Source organism: Callospermophilus lateralis, chromosome 15 (genome assembly GCF_048772815.1).
Source record: "Callospermophilus lateralis isolate mCalLat2 chromosome 15, mCalLat2.hap1, whole genome shotgun sequence".
Lineage (NCBI taxonomy): Eukaryota > Metazoa > Chordata > Mammalia > Rodentia > Sciuridae > Callospermophilus > Callospermophilus lateralis.
The window spans coordinates 79821758-79841344 of NC_135319.1; the positions used below are offsets into that span (position 1 = coordinate 79821758).

The 19587-nt window shown below is 34.0% G+C and overlaps 1 protein-coding gene across 1 annotated transcript in view; it reads left to right on the forward strand.

Annotated features, from left to right (window-relative positions):
• The window catches only part of Atrnl1 (attractin like 1), a 746572-nt gene that overhangs the window by 216181 nt on the left and 510804 nt on the right, over window positions 1-19587 (forward strand). Inside the window, exon 20 of the mRNA XM_076834523.1 lies at window positions 15199-15292. Within this exon, the coding sequence (XP_076690638.1) occupies window positions 15199-15292 (94 nt within the window). The remainder of the gene's footprint in view (window positions 1-15198; window positions 15293-19587) is intronic.

A 19587-nucleotide genomic window follows, 5' to 3' on the forward strand; every position in this document is an offset into this window, starting at 1 on the left:
CACATCCCCAGCCCCCTACCTTACTCTTTTTGTTAATGATTGCTTTGGGGTATTCTGGGTCTTATTTTTCCAAATGAATTTCATAATTGCTTTTTTCATTTCTGTGAAGAATGTTGTGAGGATTAGTTTTAATCATTATAAATAACTTTGTATGGTGAACTTTTTACTCTTACTCAGCAATAATCCAATATTTTATACATAAATTGTTTACTGATGAATAATAGAGAAGTTGTATAAAGTTCAAATAAGGAAGACTATGCAATTTACTTAATTACCTTCAGTTTCTAGATTTTCTAGTGTAGATAAATAGAATCATGATATCTGACTTCTCAAACCTTAACAAGCTACATTTTATCTCACTAACCTAATTATTTCTGGGTTCATTTTAACAGAATGTGTTTTCGTTTTTCCTTTTATTTGGGGATGGTGGTACCAGGGATTGAATTAAGGGGCGCTCAACCACCAAGCCACATTCCCAAGCCTTTTTTGTATTTTATTTAGAGACAGGGCCCAACAGAATTATTTAGCACCTTGCTGTTGCTGAGGCTGGCCTTAACATTCTATCCTATTGTCCCAGCCTCCCAAGCCACAAGGATTGCAGGTATATGCCACTGTGCCCAGCCAGAATGTGTTTTTCTATTATATGTGATCAGCCAACTTAAAAGTATCTAATACTTTACCCTAGCATATAATTTTTATTTTATAAGCACATTTTGTGTATTATTCTAGCTGTCAACATCTAATTCCTTCAGATTCAAAGCTATACTGTACTATATGGTTCATTATTTATAATAGAGGTGTTGGGCTCTCTCTTCATGCTCTTAATTGTTTCCATGCTGTGCAAAAGTTTTTTTATTTGATACCATTTCACTTATTGTTTGTTAGTTTTATTTTATGTGCTTTAGGAGTCTGGTTAAGAAGTTGTGACTGTGCTAATATCTTGGAGTGTTGAGCCCATATTGTCTTTTAGAAGTTGTGGAGTTTCTGGTCTAGTTCCTATGTCTTCGATCCAGTTTGAGTTAACTTGTGTTCAGAGTATAAATAGGGATCAAGTTTCATCCTTCTACATGTAGACATCCAGTTTTTGCATCACCATTTTCAAAAAAGCTATATTTTCTTCAATACAGATTTTGGCACCTTTGTCAAATATCAGATTACTGCATTTATGTGGGTTTGTCTCTGTGTCTTCTATTCTATTGATCTTTATGTCTCTTTTGGTGCTAATACCATATTGTTTTTGTTACTATTGCTCTGAAGTGTCATTTGAGGTCTGGTACTGTGATGCCACCCGCTTTGCTGTTCTTGATCAGAATTGCTTTGGGTATTCTGGTTCTCTTATTCTTCCAAATGAATTTTATAGCTGCTTTTTTCTAGTTCTGTGAAGAATGTCATTAGTGTATTGGTGGAGATTGTATTGAATCTGTATATCACTTTTAGAGTAGTATCCTCATTTTGCCAATATTAATTCTGCCTATCCAAGAAGGTCGGAGTTGTTTCATCTTCTAATTCTTCTTCAATTTCTTTTAACATTAAATAGTTTTCATTGTAGAGGTCATTCACCTCCTTTGTTAGATTAATTCTGAAGGGTTTTTTTCTGGGGAGAGTTAGGGGTTAGTTAAGGGAATAGTTTTCCTAATTTCTTTTTTCAGCAGATTCATTATGAAGTATGAGAAAGGTACTAATTTCTGTATTTTGATATGATATCCTGGTAGTTTACTGAATTTGTTTATCAGTTCTAGAGGTCTTGTAGTGGAGTTTTTTGGGTCTTCTAAATATAGGATCATATCATCAGCAAACAGAGGTAACTTGATTTCTTATCATCTTATTTGTATCCCTTTAATTTCCTTCTCTTGCCTGATTGCTCTGACTAGAATTTTAAAAACTATAATGAATAGGAATGGTGAGAGTGGACATCCTTGTCTCTTTCCTGTTTTTAGAAGAAATGCTGTTTTTCTCTGTTTATTATGATGTTGTCCTTGGATTTGTTATAAATAGCCCTTACATTGTTGAGGTAAGTTCCTTCTACCTCTGTTTTAAACATGAATGGGTGTTGGAATTTGTTAAATTCTTTTTCTGCATGTTTTGAGATAATCATGTGATTTATGATTATTTTAACCTTAATTCATTTTATGTGGTGAATTAAATTTATTGATTTATTTTTGTTGTGGGGCAGGGCACTCAGAAAACACACCAAGTCCCAGTTTTGTCCAAATTAGAGAGGATTGCTTCATACAGGACCAAGTTGTCTTTGCAGAAAACAGCCTCAGGCTTCAACATTTTAGGGTATTTTTTTTGTAGTTGGACACAATACCTTTATTTTATTTATTTATTTTATATGTACTGAGGATGGAACCCAGGGCCTTGCTCATGCTAGGCAAGAACTCTACAGCTGAGCCACAACCCCAGCCCCAACATTTTAGGGTATTTAAAGGTAAAAACCACATCCGGGTTGACCTAGCTGCAAGCAAGCAGAGGTACAGAAGGTGAATTGAGCAGTTAGCGAAACAATGCAATGGGTACATTGGTATTTCCCACGGGACTTTTCAGGTTGCCACAATAGCAAGCAAGCAGAAGGGAAGTGGGTCAAAATGACCCTAGTTGAGTACAAGTTAGAGAATGGTTACTAATGTCTAGACAATCAGTCTCTGACAGGGTACTTTGCCCAAGAAAAATGGGGACTAAAGAGAACAATTTTACATTGTATAAGAATTGCCATTTGTGTTGCCAAGTATGTTATGCTAGGTAACTATTAATGGGTAGAGAGGCAGGGCCTTCCTATGGGAGAAACATTTCTTACATGATATGGAATCTCAGGGTAAATGGAGTCTGTTTGGTCATTGCCCTTATAGCCTGGCCCATAACAGTTTGTGTTGACCAACTTTGCATGTCTGGGATGAAGCACACTTAATCATAGTGCATTGTCTTCTTAATGTGTTTTGCCAATGTTTTATTAAGAATAAATTTATCAAGGGTATCGGCCTGGAATTTTCTTTCTTTGATGTGTTTTTCTGGTTGGTATTAGGGTGATACTGGCTTCATAGAATGAATTGTGCATTTGCTCTCTTCTTTTTATTTCATTGAATAATTTTGAGAAGTATGGGCATTTGGTTCAGTAGAACTCAGCTGAGAATACATCTCAGTCCTGAGCTTTTCTTTACTGAAAAGCATTTAATATCTTCTTCACTTTCATTATTTGATACTGGTCTATTTATATTTTCTATATTTGGGTAGATCATCTGTTTTTCTGAATTTTTCAATATCTTTGAGATTTTCTAGGTAATGGAATTTAAATTTTCAAAATAGTTTCTAATGATCCTCTGATTTTAGTAGAGTTTGTGGTGATATTTCCTATCCATCTCTAATTTTGTTAATTCTTTCTTTTTGGTTAGTTGACTTAGGGCTTATTAATCTTGTTTATCCTTTTAAAGACAAACTCAGTTTCATTGATCTTTGGATATGTATATATATATATATGTATTTTAAATTCTCAATTACATTTATTTCAGCTCTGCTTTTAATTATTTCCGGTTTTCTACCAATTTTGATATTAGTTCACTGTTTTTCAAGGGGCTTCAGGTGTAGCGTTAGATTATTTATTTTGGCATCTTTCTATTTTTTTAATGTAGGATTTCAGTAGTATTAACTTACCCTAGTACTGTCTTCATCCTGTCCCAGAGATTTTGGTATGTTGTATCAGTATTCTCATTTGTTTCTGTGAGTGTTTTTATTTCTCTGATTTCTTCTGCTATTCATTCCTCACTGAAAAGTATATTGTTGGGGCTGTGGTTGTAGCTCAGTGGTGGAGTGCTTGCCTAGCATATGTGAAGCACTGGGTTTGATTCTCAGCACCACATATAAATAAATAAAAATAAAGTTTATTAACAACTAAAAAAAGAATATTAAAAAGTATATTATTTACTCTCTAGGTGTTAGAGAGGTTTCTGATTTTTATCTAGTTTATTTATAATTTCATTTCATTATGATTTTATAAGGCACAAGAAATTATCTCTATTTTTTTTTTATATTTTCATATATTTGCCTTGTGCCCTAAAAAAATCTATTTTGGAGAATGTTCCATGTGCTAATGAGAACTAAGTTGATTCAATTGTCAGTGGATGAAATATTCTACAGATGTCTGTCAGGACCATTTGAGAAATGATATATTTTTTTTAGTTTTGAAGATTCTTTAGTTTGTTTATGTCTGGATGATTTATCTAGGTGAGAGGGGTGTGTTTTTATACTATTGTGATCTGTTTGATTCTTTGTATTGAGAATGGTTTGTTTTATGTAGATGCATTGTTTGTGTAGATGCATTGTTTGGGGCATAAATATTTATAATCGTTTTATCTTGTTATTGGATAATTCACTTAATGTGTGTGAAATGAACTTCTTTGTATTTCCTGATTAACTTTGGTGTGAGGTCCACTTTGATATGAGAAAAGCCACTTTGCTTGCTTTTTGCTAACATTTGCATGGCATATCATTTCACCTTCAGTTTGTGGATATTTTTGTTTGCAAGGTAAGTCTTGTGCAAACAGTATTGTGTTGGGTCTTGTTTTTGGATCCAGTCCAGCAATCTGTGTCTTTTGATTGAAGAATTTGACTATTTGCACTTTGGTAATATAGAAGAATTATTTTTATTTCCTGTTATTTTGATTTATTTCTAATGTTTAATTCAGTCTTCATTCTTCTTTAACATAATATTCTTTTAGTGAAATTCATCTCCATGCTGGTTTTCATTTCTTCTTCATGAAATATTTCACTGAATATGTCCTTTAGTGCATTTGTAGTGGTTATGGTCCTTTTACTTTCGACTTGTCATGGAAGTTTTTTATTTATATTTTAATTCTGAAGGATAACTTTGTTGGATATAGTACTCTTGGTTGGCACCTATTTTCTTTTAGGGATTGGTATATATTATTGTTCTTATTTCTGGCTTTTAGGGTTTGGATTGATAAATCAATTAAAATCTGAATTGGAACTGGGTTTGTGGCTCAGTGGTAGAGCACTTGCCTGGCATATGTGAGATCCTCGGTTCTATTCTCAGCACCACATGTAAATAAACAAATAAAGTGAAAAATCCATGGGCAACTAAAAATACTTTTTAAAAACTATGAATTGGTTTGGTTGGAATTGTAGCTCAGTGGTTGAGCACTTTTCTGCTACATATGAGGCACTGGGTTTGATTCTTAGCACCACATAAAAATAAACAAATAAAATCAAAAAAAATAAATTAAAAATCTGAATTGGTTTACCTCTAAATGGGACCTGCTTTTTTTCTCTAAAGGGTTTTAAAATTCTATCCTTATTCTATATTTTAGGCATTTTCATTATAATGTGTCTTAGAGAAGATCTTTTTTGATGGTGCTTTTTGAGAGTTATCTATATATCTTATATTTAGATTTTCATCTTGTTCCAAAGATTTGGAAAATTTTCTAATATTATTTCATTGAAAAGATATTGCATTCCTTTATTTTCTACTTCAGAGCCTTTTTCTACCCCAGTTATTCTTAAATATGACATCTCGAAGTTATTCCAGATTTATTGAATATTCTGGTCATGGTTTCTTAACATCTTTTCTTTATTGTCTACTTTATTTTCAAGATTATGTACTTTAAAAAATTTAAAAAAAAAGATGATCTACTTTGTCTTCAAAGCCTGAAAAATATGTATCTTCAAAGTGATCTAATCTATTGGTGATGTTTTCCATTGAATTTTTAATTTGAATGAGTCTTTCATTTCTAAGTTTTCTGTTCGATTCATTTTTAGACTGTTTCTTTATTGAAATGATGAACATGAAATATTCATGTTCTAAAGTTTCTCTCTAATTTTATTCCTTTCATTTTCTTTTAGCTTTTTGAATATTTTAACTGTGAATGTTCTAAATTCTTTCTCTCACATTTCCTCTACTGTGGTGTCAGTGGAGTTAATTGTTGAAGTGTTGTGGGTTATTTGGGGTGGTTTATTCTCTTACTTTTTCTTACTGTTTGTGTTTTCCTACTTATTGGGGTGATTATTGTTTCTTCTTTAATGCAAGGGACTATTTGTTGGGCTTCTTTCTTTTATGAGGCCTAGGCTGGGCTAATATCCAGGTATTGATACTTTAACTTCAATGTGTGTCCTCTATGGTTCCCATTATCAATTTCACTTTGAGAGAATACACTGAACCCTATTTTCTATAATCACTTAAGAACAAAGCCAAGTACTGTTCAAACTTAGAGGAGGAAAACTTTGTTAATACTGTTCTTCCCAGTTCCTCTAATTCAGGTATAAACTTGTAGTCAAGTTGTAGAATAATTTGTAAAATTAGTTATTAAATATAGTAAAATTGCTATAATATTACATAGGGATGAAAATGGGAGGAGAGAAACATTGGAAGAAAGAAGGGAGGAAAGAAAGAAAATAGAAAAGATAGAAAAGAATAATTCACACCATGATAAAAGAATAAAAAGATGGGTGGGGAGCTATTTTAGGGAGTAGCAAGTAAAGTAAGAGGGCAAAGAGTGGGTAAGAGGAGCTAGTATAAGCATGAGCTAGGAAATAAAGATGGAGAGAATGATTTCTAATAATGCTTTAAAGCATTACAAAAAATACAATCAAGTGGCTTGTGGGCAAGTGTTGGCTATTAGGGTAACAACTGTCAAATCATTATTAACAGTGACATGTATGATCAAAGTTGACTAGAGCTATTTGGAGTAAACCATACCAAGGTGAAGAAAAGTCTTGCTGAGTCTTGGTTTGGATTTCATCAGAATTTGAGATTTTTAGAGGGTGTCCATCACTCTTTGGTTTTGTATCCCTCAGAGGTGCTGAGGTATTGGAGCCACTCGCCTAGTTGCTGAGGACCTCACATCAACCCATTCTCTTTGTCAACCCAGGGGCCGGAGGCTGAGTGCAGTGTTGTGTCTGTTGGCTATTTCTCTTTTGTGTAGGAGTTCAGGATGCATGACTCTGGGCTGTTTCACTGATTGCTGTAGGTCACTGGTGCACTCACTCCTCTCCACAGGATCCTTTTCAAATTGGCATAGAGCCTGGTGACTGTCTGCAAGCATGGGACTTGTGGTTGTGGATTTTCCATGGATGGTCTATGGTGCAGAAGCATTCTCTCTGACCCACAAAGTCATTCAGGCATTGTCCCTACTGTTGGATTAAAAAGACTCCGCTGGTTTGCCTGAGTTCTGTCTTTCCAAAGTCACAAGCTGCAGGGACAGTTGCCCCTCTGCTGACTAGGATTGTAGCCCATGCCTTACCCATGTCCAAACACCTGACATCTGTGGCCACCAGTTCAATTACTATTCCTTTCTGCTGCTAGGGATGCAAATTGCTTCCCAGCTTGGATCTGATATCTCATATCCTGCTACTGTGAACAGTGGGTATCTGCTGTATTTCTCTCTGCTTACGCTTCTGTGGAGATTGTGCAAGGCAAGGGGTTAAGCTTCCCAGGGCAGATCTGCTTTACCCCATTCCCCTTGTCTATAGTGAGGAGAGGAGTTTTCACCAAGAAGAGATTCCTCTGCAAGTTCTTTCTAGATGGATTATTGAGACATCCCTTTGAAGGGGTTACACCCTTTAATTTAATTTGCCCACTGCAGAGGTATGCCCTCTGGTTTAAATTTTGCTTTCTGGAGGTGGGAGGATGCTGTGTTGGTTTAATTTCCTCTAAGGCAGCTGGTAGGCTGTAGGCTTCACAAAATGGCTGCCCTGCCTGACACAGCTGTCATTAAACTGCTTGATTTCTTTCAATGACCTCACTACTTTCCACAGCTGAGATTACATTCTTCAGACCTATGTCTGGGGTGATGGATGTAGGCATATGTTGGTGGGGTTTATGCCCAGGTGAATGTGCTCCCAGATCATAGATGAATGGGACTAGAGTTGATTCATAGGACTGTTTCAAGATTACCAGTGGGACAGAAATCAGCAGCTTAGCCTGCAGTGGAAGGAACAGGAATGAATCCCTTTAGATACCCAGGAGGGCCAAGAGATCCCTCTGCAAGTTCCAGACTGAAACTAAGAGGGGCTGGAGGCTGGGTTCAGGCCATTTTAAAACTTCTATGGGAGAGAAGTTACAAAGCTTGTCTCCCAGTGATCTCTGGCTGGGCAGAACTATTTCCCAACTGTAGCTGAAAAGAGTTAAGACCAAGATCCATGGCTGTCTTCCAGATCTGCTTTTGGGACTGAGTCTGCAGTTCCTTTCATAGGCACAGATGAGAGAATCTGTCCTCATTGGTTTCTTCAACAGGTGAGATTACTCCAGGCTACAGCAGAGAAGGGACAAAGCTGAGATTCAGGGCTTCCTCAAGATCAAGAAGCCATTGTTATATAACTATGAGAGCAGTGGTGTGGCAATGAAAGGGTGCAGGAATGTAAACTGACTTGAGACAAGTACTACCAGTGATGACTTTTGGGTTTCGTGTTCCTAAATTGTATTCTTTATGTACAACTTGTTTGAATAACCTTTATAGTATCTTTTTTTTTTAATCCTTGCTGTCTAGTTTTGCTTATAATTTGATATTATAACTTTATATTATGGGGGAGAGAAATATCATGTGACCACATTATGTCCCTCTAGTGTATACGTCGAGGCTGTAAAATCACCGTCATATAAAATTTCCCAAACAAAAGGCCATTGCATGATGATTTCATAGGTGCTTATTCAGCATAAAAAAGAGCCTCAAATGCTGACAACAACAGAATAATTTAAAAACTGTCATGATGTATAAATTCTAAACAATTGAATTTAAAATGCATTTGTGCTATTTTACTCTGAAGTATAGTGCCATAAGGGAGTTCTCTCAAAGTGAGCTCACATAAAAGGTATTTTAATGCATGTTTTATATCAGAAATTATTCAAGTTACTATACACTGATAATTCTTTTAAGAAACTCTGTAAGCATAAGTATTATCAAGTTTTGCCATAAAAATAAATAAAATGCATATTCAAGTTTTAAAATATTAATATGCATCTTTTATAGTGAACTTATGAATATAAGAGAGTATTAATTTGAAGCAGATTAATATTAAAAGATATCATGATGTATTCATTTATTATTTAATAAGCTACATAGTACCAAATTATCTAGGTGTCCCTTTATTTCTTCATGATAGTTTCCTTTATTCCTTGCATTTGCACATCTTGAATTTCTGTAATTCTCATATCTTGTATTCCCGTAGTTAATTTTACAACTCAAAAGGAAAACTATGCAAATTTACTTAAATAATACTTAGGAAGAAAAACCCAAACATTTGCGTAGAACTATCTCCTACTTAAAAAAAATTCTTAGAAACCTTCATATGTATACAAACCTTATTTAAATGTATATGTGGGAGTATGCATATTTACATTTTATTAATCATCTCTTTTCAAAGATAATAATCATAAGCAATTAGCAAGCTTAGTGTTCCCTAGTATTTTATATTATATTCCCTAGTAAAAATATAAAATTATCAAAACCAATTATTTTAAAAAATTTGAGATAATTCATATACCATAAAATCACTGTTTTAAAGTTTAAATTGAACGGTTTTTAATGTATCCACAGAATTATGCATAGTCATAATTTCATTTTAAAACATTTTTAATTATCCACCCCCCAAAAGCCAAACTCATTCATAATTGTTCCCTTTGCTCCCTTGTCTCACAGCCTTGTCCCTGACAACTCTAGACTATTGATAAAACACTGTTTCCATGGATTTTTTTTTTTATTCTGGAAGTTTTGTATAAGTGAAATTATGGAACATGTAATCTTTTGTAACTGTCTTTTCTCATATAGTAAAATGTTTTAAAGGTTCATTCATATACTAGCATATACCATCTCTTTATTCACTTTTCCATTGCCAAATAATAGTTAGTTATTAGGATACCACCATATTGTATTTTTCCATTTATCAGTTAGTGGGCATTTGGGCTGTTTCTCCCTTTGGCTATCTATTATGAATAACATTGCTGTTAACATTCATGTTAAATTTTAGTATGGAAATACATTTTTATTTCTCTTGAGTATGTATCTAAAAGTAGGTCTGCTGGGTCATATGTTATTTCTATATTTAATATTTTTATTAATTGCCAAATTCTTTATAGGAGCAGCTGTACCAGATTATATTTCAGATAACAATTCACATGAGTTCCAGTTTCTTCACATTCACACAGTTATTCTTCTCAGCCTTTTTAAAATTGTAATCATCCTAGGAAGTGTTAAGTGGTATCTAATGGGGAGTTTTGATTTGCTTTTCTCTAATGTACAATATGTTGACTTATCTTTTTCTGAGCTTGTCTATTCAGATTCTTGTTGGATTTTTAAGATGAGCAATTCATCTTATTATTATTGAACTGAAATTTTCTTTATATCCTAGATAAAATAAGACAAGATTTACAAAAATTCCCTCCTTATCTATTGTCTTTTTACTTTATTGATGGTGTCCCCTATAGCGCAAAATTTATTAATATTGATGAAGTTCAATTTTTTCTTTTTCTTTCTTATATGTATGTTTGTTCTGTAAAAACTATTATCTAAAAATCAGTCTCACAAAGATTTATTTGCAGGAGAGAGAAGGGAAAGCATATGGAAAAGGTAGGAGACCTTCAATGTTACACAAAATGATAAGAGGTTGTGAGGGGAAAGGAGGAGGAAAAAAAGGGAGAGAATTGAACAACAGCAGAGGAGGTAGAGAGGGAAGATGGGAGGGGAGGGGAGGGGAGGGGAGTGGGGATAGTAGGGGATAGGAATGGTAGCAGAATACAACTGTCACTAATATGCCATTATGTAAAAATGTGAGTGTGTAACCGATGTGATTCTGCAATTTGTATTTGGGGTAAAAATGGGAGTTCATAACCCAATTGAGTCAAATGTATGAAAGATGATATATCATGAGCTCTGTAATGTTTTGAACAATCAATAAAAAAGATTTATTTGTATGTTTTCTTTTTTAAGGACTTTATAATTTTATAATTTAGCTCCTGTTTTTAGGACTCTTAGTCATTTTGAGTGGATTATTGTGTGTGGTGTGAAGTAGGAATTCAATTCTATTCTTCTGCACATCCTTATCTATTTTTTCCCGGCATCATACATTTAATAGTTTATTTTTGGATTCTCAATTCTATCCCATTGATATGCATTTTGTATTTATGCCTGTATTATATGTATGTGTGCATATCTGTGTGTGTACATGAGCATCACGTGCATGTGCGTTTTGCAATACTGGGAATTCACATCAGGTCCTTGTACATGCTAGGCAAGTGCACAACCACTAAGACTTTTTTCAAACTTTATTTTGAGACATGGACTTGCTAAGTTGCCAAGGCTGGCCTTATAGTGCTCCTCCTCAGCCTCCTGAGTAGCTGGATAAAATTAATTGCATGTGTGTATCAGTGTGCCCAACTCATATATGTTTATTATCATAACTTTGAAGTAATATTTGAAATTAAGACTAATGCTTGAAATTAAGATGTCTGATTCCTCCAACTTGATTCCTCTTTTAAATATTGTTTTGGCTATATGAAGCTCCTTGTAATTATATATGAATTTTAGCACTAACTTTTCAATTTCTGAAAAGAGTTCTCATTAAGTTTCTGGTAGGGATTACATTATATCTGTAGATCAAATTTGTCAATACTTTTACCAATATTAATTCTTCCTACATGAAAAGAAGATATCTCAATTTATTTATATTGTCTTTAATTTTCTTCCAACAGTATTTTAGTTTTCAGGATACATGTTTTGCACTTCTTTCCTTCAATTATGTCTTAAAAGTTTGGGCTGGGGATGTAGCTTAGTTAGTAGAGTGCTTGCCTTGCATGCACAAGGCCCTGGGTTCAATTCCTAGTACCACACACACACACACACAAAAAAAAAAAAAAAAAAATCAATTGATTTAATTTTTTGTAGCACTGGGGCTCTATGCATGCTAGGCAAATCCTCATTGCTGAGTCCAATGATTTTATTTTTGTTGATGCTATTTTAAATGGAATTGTCTTCTTAATTTCATTTTCATGTTAGTTCATAGCATCTAGAAATACTAGGTTTTTGTATACTGATTTTATGACCTATAACCTTGCCTTATTTAATTTATTAGTTATAACTTTTTTATATTTTTTTTGGATTTATAAGATCATTTCATCTGTGATTAGTGATGGCTTTACTTCTTCCTTTTAAATTTGGCTAACTTTTGTTTCTGTTCTTATCTTGACTAGAATATTCAGTACAATGATAAAAATAAGTAGGAAAAGCAGACACCTCTATCTTATTCCTGATACTAGGAAGAGAATGCAATCTTTCATTATCAAGCATGATGTTACCTGTGGGTTTTATTAAAAAATGTCCTTTATCTGGTACAGGAAATTCCCTCTATTTCTAATTTTTGAAGCATTTTTAAATAAATAAATTTTAAATTGCATAAGAACAGATAAATTACTGACACATAAAGTAAAAACATCGAGTGAAGAAGCTAGAAACAAATATTCTAACTTTGTGATTCTCTTCATGCAAAACTTTATAACAAATATAATCTCTACTGAAGATCATCAAACTACAGCCCACAAGCCAAATATAGTTTGCATTATGATTTTGTGTAGCCTATAAGCTAAATTTTAAAAAATTTAAATGGCTAAAAAACATAGAAAATTTCATAAAGTGAAAATTATACAAAATTTAAATTTCTATTTCTATAAAAGAAGTTTTATTGGAACATAGCTTCATTTGTTGTTTAAATCTTACACATGACTACTTTCGAACCACATGTGCCCCACAAAGCTTAGAATATTTATTATGGCCTTAAAGAGTAAAATTTTCAATGCCTTATATCTGGTTTTCAGCTAAAGTGAGGGGTAAATAGGGAAGCTACAGGGAAGGGGCATAAGAAAACCTTCGGGAGCAATGGAAATGTGTATCTTGATTGCGGTTAGGGTTACTTGTGTGTAAAAAATTTGTTAAATTTTGTTTTACTGCACTTTAAACTGCATGCATTTACTGTGTATAAATGCAAAGCAGATCTAACAACTTTCAAAAGCATGTGTTCTTTCACTGAGTTTCATCCCCAGCTTTTAACTGTTTTTTTTTTTTTTTTTTTAATTTTTGTAGGGGAGAGGAGAAAATTGTGTAGTCTTATGTGGGATGGATAGCTGTCATTTGTGGCTGATCCTTCCTCAAATATGTGACATGAATAGGTATCTCTTGGGGCTCTTCAGAGCGTGGCCTGTCCACGTACAGTTCTCATGATGACAGTGATACATGCTTTCTTCTTGCACTCACAGCTTTCTCCTCAGCTTTTTCTGCTGGAGACTGCTAATGCTCCCAGGCAGTCTTGGAATTTTCAGCAGTCCCAGTTTGTCTAGAGGAAGAACATACATTATTTTTCTTGACCTCAGCTAGACTGCTAATAACTTCCTCAAGATAGCCCTTCCCATCTGTCCTGCCACTTCAGTTAATAGTCATAGCTACTCCTACCCAATTAATTCAGATTCCCCTCTAATATGCCTCTGGATTCTAGGGGATAACTTCAAGCTCTTCAAAGAGCTCATGTGAAGTCCCTCATTAGGCTTTGTAAGAGGACAGGTAGCCACTTTCTTGGGAGGTCTATCCCATTTATAACTCTGATGGCTTTTTCTAATTCTTAGCAAATCTTCCTTTCTTGAGTTCATGTTTTTGTGATCATGTCAAGGTATATCTTGGTGTTATATCATAATTAAAAAGAATATAAGAAAGAAGAACACACACACACACACACACACACACACACACACACACCAGGTTGAGAAACTCTAACTATTGTTTTAGTCTCCTTCTTGGAAAATATTCAGATTGCTCTTGTATTTAACTGTAGTTTGGTATGCAAGATTCATTGTGTTTTGGAGAATTGGTCAAAATACTGATATAATTATCTGATTTTTTTTTGCAATTGCTAACCATTAGCATACACATTGGAGTTCTATTGATATTTAAGAAAAAAATAACAAAAAGTTGAATATTGGGAAAATTTGAATCAGCTCATTTTTACATATGTTTGTCTAGTCCGTATTATTTTGTTTTTATCAGTTGATTGGTTTAGGTAGTTAATGGTGTACAAGTTTTCAATAAGGGTTTTTGAAAGGGCTGTTGACATGATCAGCTTTGTCTCTTTAGAATATATCATTTGGAGTATAAATGGTAACTCAGAAAAACTGAAGATAGGGCTGGGGTTGTAACTCAGTGGCATAGCACTTTCCCAGCAAGTGTGAGGCACTGGGTCCAATCCTTAGCACCACATATAAATAAATAAAATAAAGGTCTACTGACAACTAAAAAATATTTAAAAAATTGAAGATAGTTCTGATATATGGTTGTGTTTGTGCCAGTAAGAGATAGTGGATGGCAATACCCGAATGGTGCCTGTCAGAATGAAAAGGAGGGGTCATATGCAAGAGAGATGGTGTGTGTAGAAATTAGTCTACAACTGATTGGCAAAATACAATGTGAGGTTTGTGTCCTGAATAATCAGATTACTGCTCAATTGAGTTCATATGCAAATTGATCATGAGCAACCATTATGCAATGCAATATTTCATTTAGTATGCTGAAATAATTACACTGGAAATGATCTCAGAAGCTTTGAAGAATGATTTTAGGGCAAAAAATCATACCTATTTATAAAATATGTGGCTATATTTTGTTATTGTTTAGAGTAGTAAAAATAGTAGAAGTAATAGCAGCATTTATCAAGAGCTGGATATGTCAATTATTTTAAAATTTTATCTCATTTAAATCTCATGTCAATCCTGAGAACTAAGTACTATCATTTTCCTTTTTTAGTTGAAGAAACTAAGCCTAGAAAGGTTAAGTAAATTTTCTAAGGTCACATTGGGATTGTAGAATACATTCTGAAGTTAAGCTGTTTATTCTGAAGTTTTTGCTATAATTCTTGAAACTCATTTCATTAAGTAGATGTACCAAATCAAAAATGAAAAGTGGTCTAGAGTTAGAGAAATACTTGGATCCATAGTAGATCTAAGATACCACCAAAGATTTTTGAAGAGTTTTGCAGAATTTTTAAATAAGCAGATTTACATCCTTACAGATAAAAATAACTTATATGGCAGTCTTGTTTATGGGATGGCATGAGAAAACAACCTTATATAAAAATCAGGTAATAATAATAATGTTCCTGAAATATCATTGCATGTTTGTGTTATAGAATACTCAGTATCATTTTGGTTTTGATTTACAGCCTGTACATGCAGTGGCCATGCAAATATCTGTCATCTGCACACAGGAAAATGTTTCTGCACGACTAAAGGAATAAAAGGTGATCAGTGCCAATTGTAAGTACAGATGATTTCTTAGAACTTATATGGATTGAATTTGTGTTATAGAATACATTTATGTCACATATATTTGAAAAAAATAATATTTCAACTGTAACAAGTATATGATTATAGGAAAACAAAAAAGAAATCTTCAAAATTATAAATACATAAAAAGTTATATTTAAAGAATGTGTTAACCGCAGAAAATGTTTTATTTTTATTTAAAACAAATATATTATTGCTCTAGAATTATCATAAATGTTTCAAGTAGGATGATTATGTCTTTGATTAGCCACTCAAGGATCAGGGGTTTTCTAATTTAGAGCAGGTGAACACAACCATTTCTTTCTTTCTTTCTTTTTTTTTTTTTTTGCCTTCTCCATAGTGTTTGAAGTTAAAAGTGAGATCAATGCATTTTAGCTCTTAGGGCAGTTCCTACTAAGAAAGGCAGTTTTGTTTTAAATCAGTGGATCTGAATCAGTCATATGCTCTAAGTCAGAAGGATGCCTCCACTATTTTGCAACACTAAAACCTGATTGTCATAAACAGAGCCAACTTTATGGGTGTGTGGTCTGTGAATCTGCATAGTCCTGTGCTTAGACATCGCACTTAGTTTAATGGTCTGCCATCACCATCTTTAAATTCTTAAGAAATGTTTATCAAGAACCCTACATTGACACTGTTTATTGTCCTCCCCCATTCTCTCAAATTATGTATCAGGTTTTGGTCATAAACAACATTGTTTCTCTTGACCAAATTCTGTATTGATTGGATATAGTATGCAGCAATGAAAATAATTTCTGTATACCATATGAGCAGTACTGTAGTAACAGTACTATATATTGATAAATATATGAGTTTCTACCATAATAGTAAAAACAATTTTTACTAAAATTTTACATGTATGATATAACCATATAACCATCCATAATCGTATTCCTTTCTTAATGTGGTGTATTAGTAACATTTTTGTTTATCGATTAAACAAAACAACCAGAATTTTAATTTATTAGCTTATAATCTTATATAATGGAGAGTTACTTTGGTTTACTTATATATGAAATTTAGAAAATGTGTAGTTCTGAATGACAAGAGTACATTTTTATAAAGAGGAGATAAATGGAATACCAATGATGGGGGATGAATGACTCAGAGCTAGTTCAGCATGTTTATTATATAGTTTTCATCAAAAGGTTATTTGAGGGAAAGTTTCGGCAAAGCAGGCAATCTGAAGGATGCAGGACTGGTGAGACATTAGGGCCACTTGTTATGCTCAGAATTCTCTATCCCTGGGAGTTGGTGTCTGAGCTCAAGGTCCTGACTGATACAGTTCTAGGCCTTTGCAGGGAACCTCCTCAGGCCAGCATCACCATAGCAACTGGGCCATCCTGATCTTCACCTTGGCAAGGAAGTTCGCAGCGCAAACACAGCCAAAAGGCAGTCAGAGACCATGGTTTAAATCACTGCTCTGCACAAATTATTCCAATGTGCTATAGTATCATAATTATTGAGAATCTTAAGTGTGGTCACTTGGGATAATAACACATAGTTTGAAAAAGCACTAGGGTTTATGTAGTAGCTTTAACACTTGAAAAGTATGAGGGTTACTAATCATAAAGGCTGTAAACTTGGCTGGCTTTTGTTAGATGCTGAAAAGCCTTGAAGAAAGAGATTTTCATTAACTAAGGGCATGCTGTGAATATCAGCAGGTCTTCAATGATAGCATTTAAAGATTTTCATCTTCTGCAGCCAGAGGGCAGAATTTGTTGCTAATCATGCCCAGAATTTAATAATAAATTAAACTAGAGCCTCAGTCATGACAGATTTTTTATGCCAAAGTCTGCCTGAAAAGAAGAATAGGACTTTGAGACCTTTAATGGGGATGCTCCTGAATATGACTTCAAAACTTGAAATCTTCAGCTTCTTATGAAAAATACTAGTTGGAAGAAGAGTCTTTGACTTTTGCTAGAATAGAGCAACTTCCTTTTCCCTGTATACAATGCAAAGTTTTACATGAAGGTTATGTTTTGTAAGATGTTTGTCCTCTTCCAGAACATCCTTTGCCCCTTCTGTGGAATTTTATAATAATGAAGGTTTGTTCAATTCATGGCTCTGGAGACTTGGAGGTCCAAGGTTGAAGGGACACATAATGTGAGGACCTTCTTATTTGTGGGGACTCTCTGCAGAGTTTCAGGATGGCACAGGGCATAACATGGCCAAAGTGGAAGGAACATACAAGAGACAGATCCAAACTGGTTTTTGTAACAGATTCACTCTTGAGATAATACATTAACCTATTGATCTGTTAATCCACAAATGGATTAATCCACTCATGAGGGTAGAGCCTCTATGACCTAATCATCTCTTAAGGGTCCCATTTCTTAATACTTCACAATGGAGATTAAATCTCACCATGAATTTTGGTAGGAACATTCAAACCATCGGACCCATTAAATAACTATATTTTCTGAAAGGTCTTTCAGGTATTTTCTTCATTAGGACAATGGGGAGTGAGTGCAATAGTAAGGGGAACTCCATAGTCTTTGAAACTCAGCTGTGGCTATTCTCTTTACTAATGTATAGTAGAATATGTTGCCCTAGTGTCAAAAGATATGTCAGGATTTCAGAAGACTAGAGACTAGGTGATAGTATTTAACTCTTAAATATAGGTATAATTACCTTGATAGATGGCCACCAGAAGGTCTTGGTTGGCAGGGATTTATGGTAATGACTAAGAGTTCTAAAGGATGAGGAAAATGTCTAGCAAATTAGATTATTATTTAGTTTTATCACCAGGAAAAAGCCCAAACCACTAGCCAGTAAGTAGAATATTGATATCAGCTGCCCTAGTGGAAAACTAAGACCTTCACTCTGTGGATCTGACCTGGACCTTGATTTCTAGAGCCCATCAATAAAAATGGAAGCTGGGTTCCTCTGAGGAAGTGCCTATACCAACTCAGCAATACATATGATGAATATTCCCCTACTTTAATCTTCAATGGGACTGGAAGCTGTTTGGCTGAAAAACTGGCAATTGGAAAGGGAAACACACATTTATTTTCAAGGGCTGATGGATAAGACATTTGAATTGTTACTGTTCTTCAAAATAACATTAATTCATTCAATTAAATATCTGTTTAAGTGAGTTGCAGTGGTATGCACCTATGGTCCCAGTTATTAAAGAGACTGAGGCAGGAGGATTGTTTGAGTCCAAGAGTTTAGGGCTATCCTGGGCAACATAGCAAGATTCTGTCTCTTTAAAAAAGTTGTTCAGTTGGGCTGGTGATGTGGCTCAAGTGGTAGCGGATGCGTAGGGCACTGGGTTCGATCCTCAGCACCTCATAAAAGTAAAATAAAGATGTTGTGTCCATCGAAAAAACTAAAAAAACAATAAATATTAAAAAAATTCTCTCTCTTAAAAAAAAGTTGTTCAGCCCCGTTAATATGTATCTTAAGGCATTACATTAATATTTCAGAAAATACTGTTCAGAAATTTTATGTTAACATTTAATGCATGTAAAAAAATGAAACTAAACATAAACCATGTTTCTGGATAAGCCTACCAAATAAACCTTGTCTCATACACTTTTTAAAATCTTAAACTTATTATTTAGCCAATGCAAAAAAGCATTAAAAATCGTATATATTAATGGGGCACCATGCGATGTTTTGATACATGTATACATTGTATAATCAAATTAAACATGCCTATCTTCTCATTTATTGCTTCTGTTTGACAAAAGCTTTCAAAATCCTTTTATTTTGGCAGGGTGAGGGGGGAGATGCAGCACACAGTCATTATTGGTAGTTACCCTATGGTGCAGTGGCATGCCAGAACTTCTTACTCCTCTCTAGGTTCCACTTAATTCCTATTAATAAAACTTTCCCTATTCCTCCCCACTACTTTCCCAGTCTCTTGTAATTACCATTATATTTTCAATTTCTGTGAGATCAAATTTTATTTATATGTCATGTATGAGCGAGATTGTATGGTACTCATCATTCTGTACCTTGCTTATTTCACTTATAGTGATCTCCAGTTATATCCATTTGTTGCAAATGATAGCATTTTATAATTTTTAGTTGCTGAAGACTATTTCATTGTGTATATATACCAAATTTTTCTTCATCTATTAATTTGGTTACATAGGTTGTTATCAGTTCTTGGCTATTGTGAATAGTGCTGCAAGGAATATGGGATGTGTCTTCATCATGCTGATGTGTCTTTGACCTACTGATTTCATTTCATTGGGTGTATAGTCAGTAGTGGGATTGCTGAATCATATGGTAGTTGTATTTTTAATTTTGTG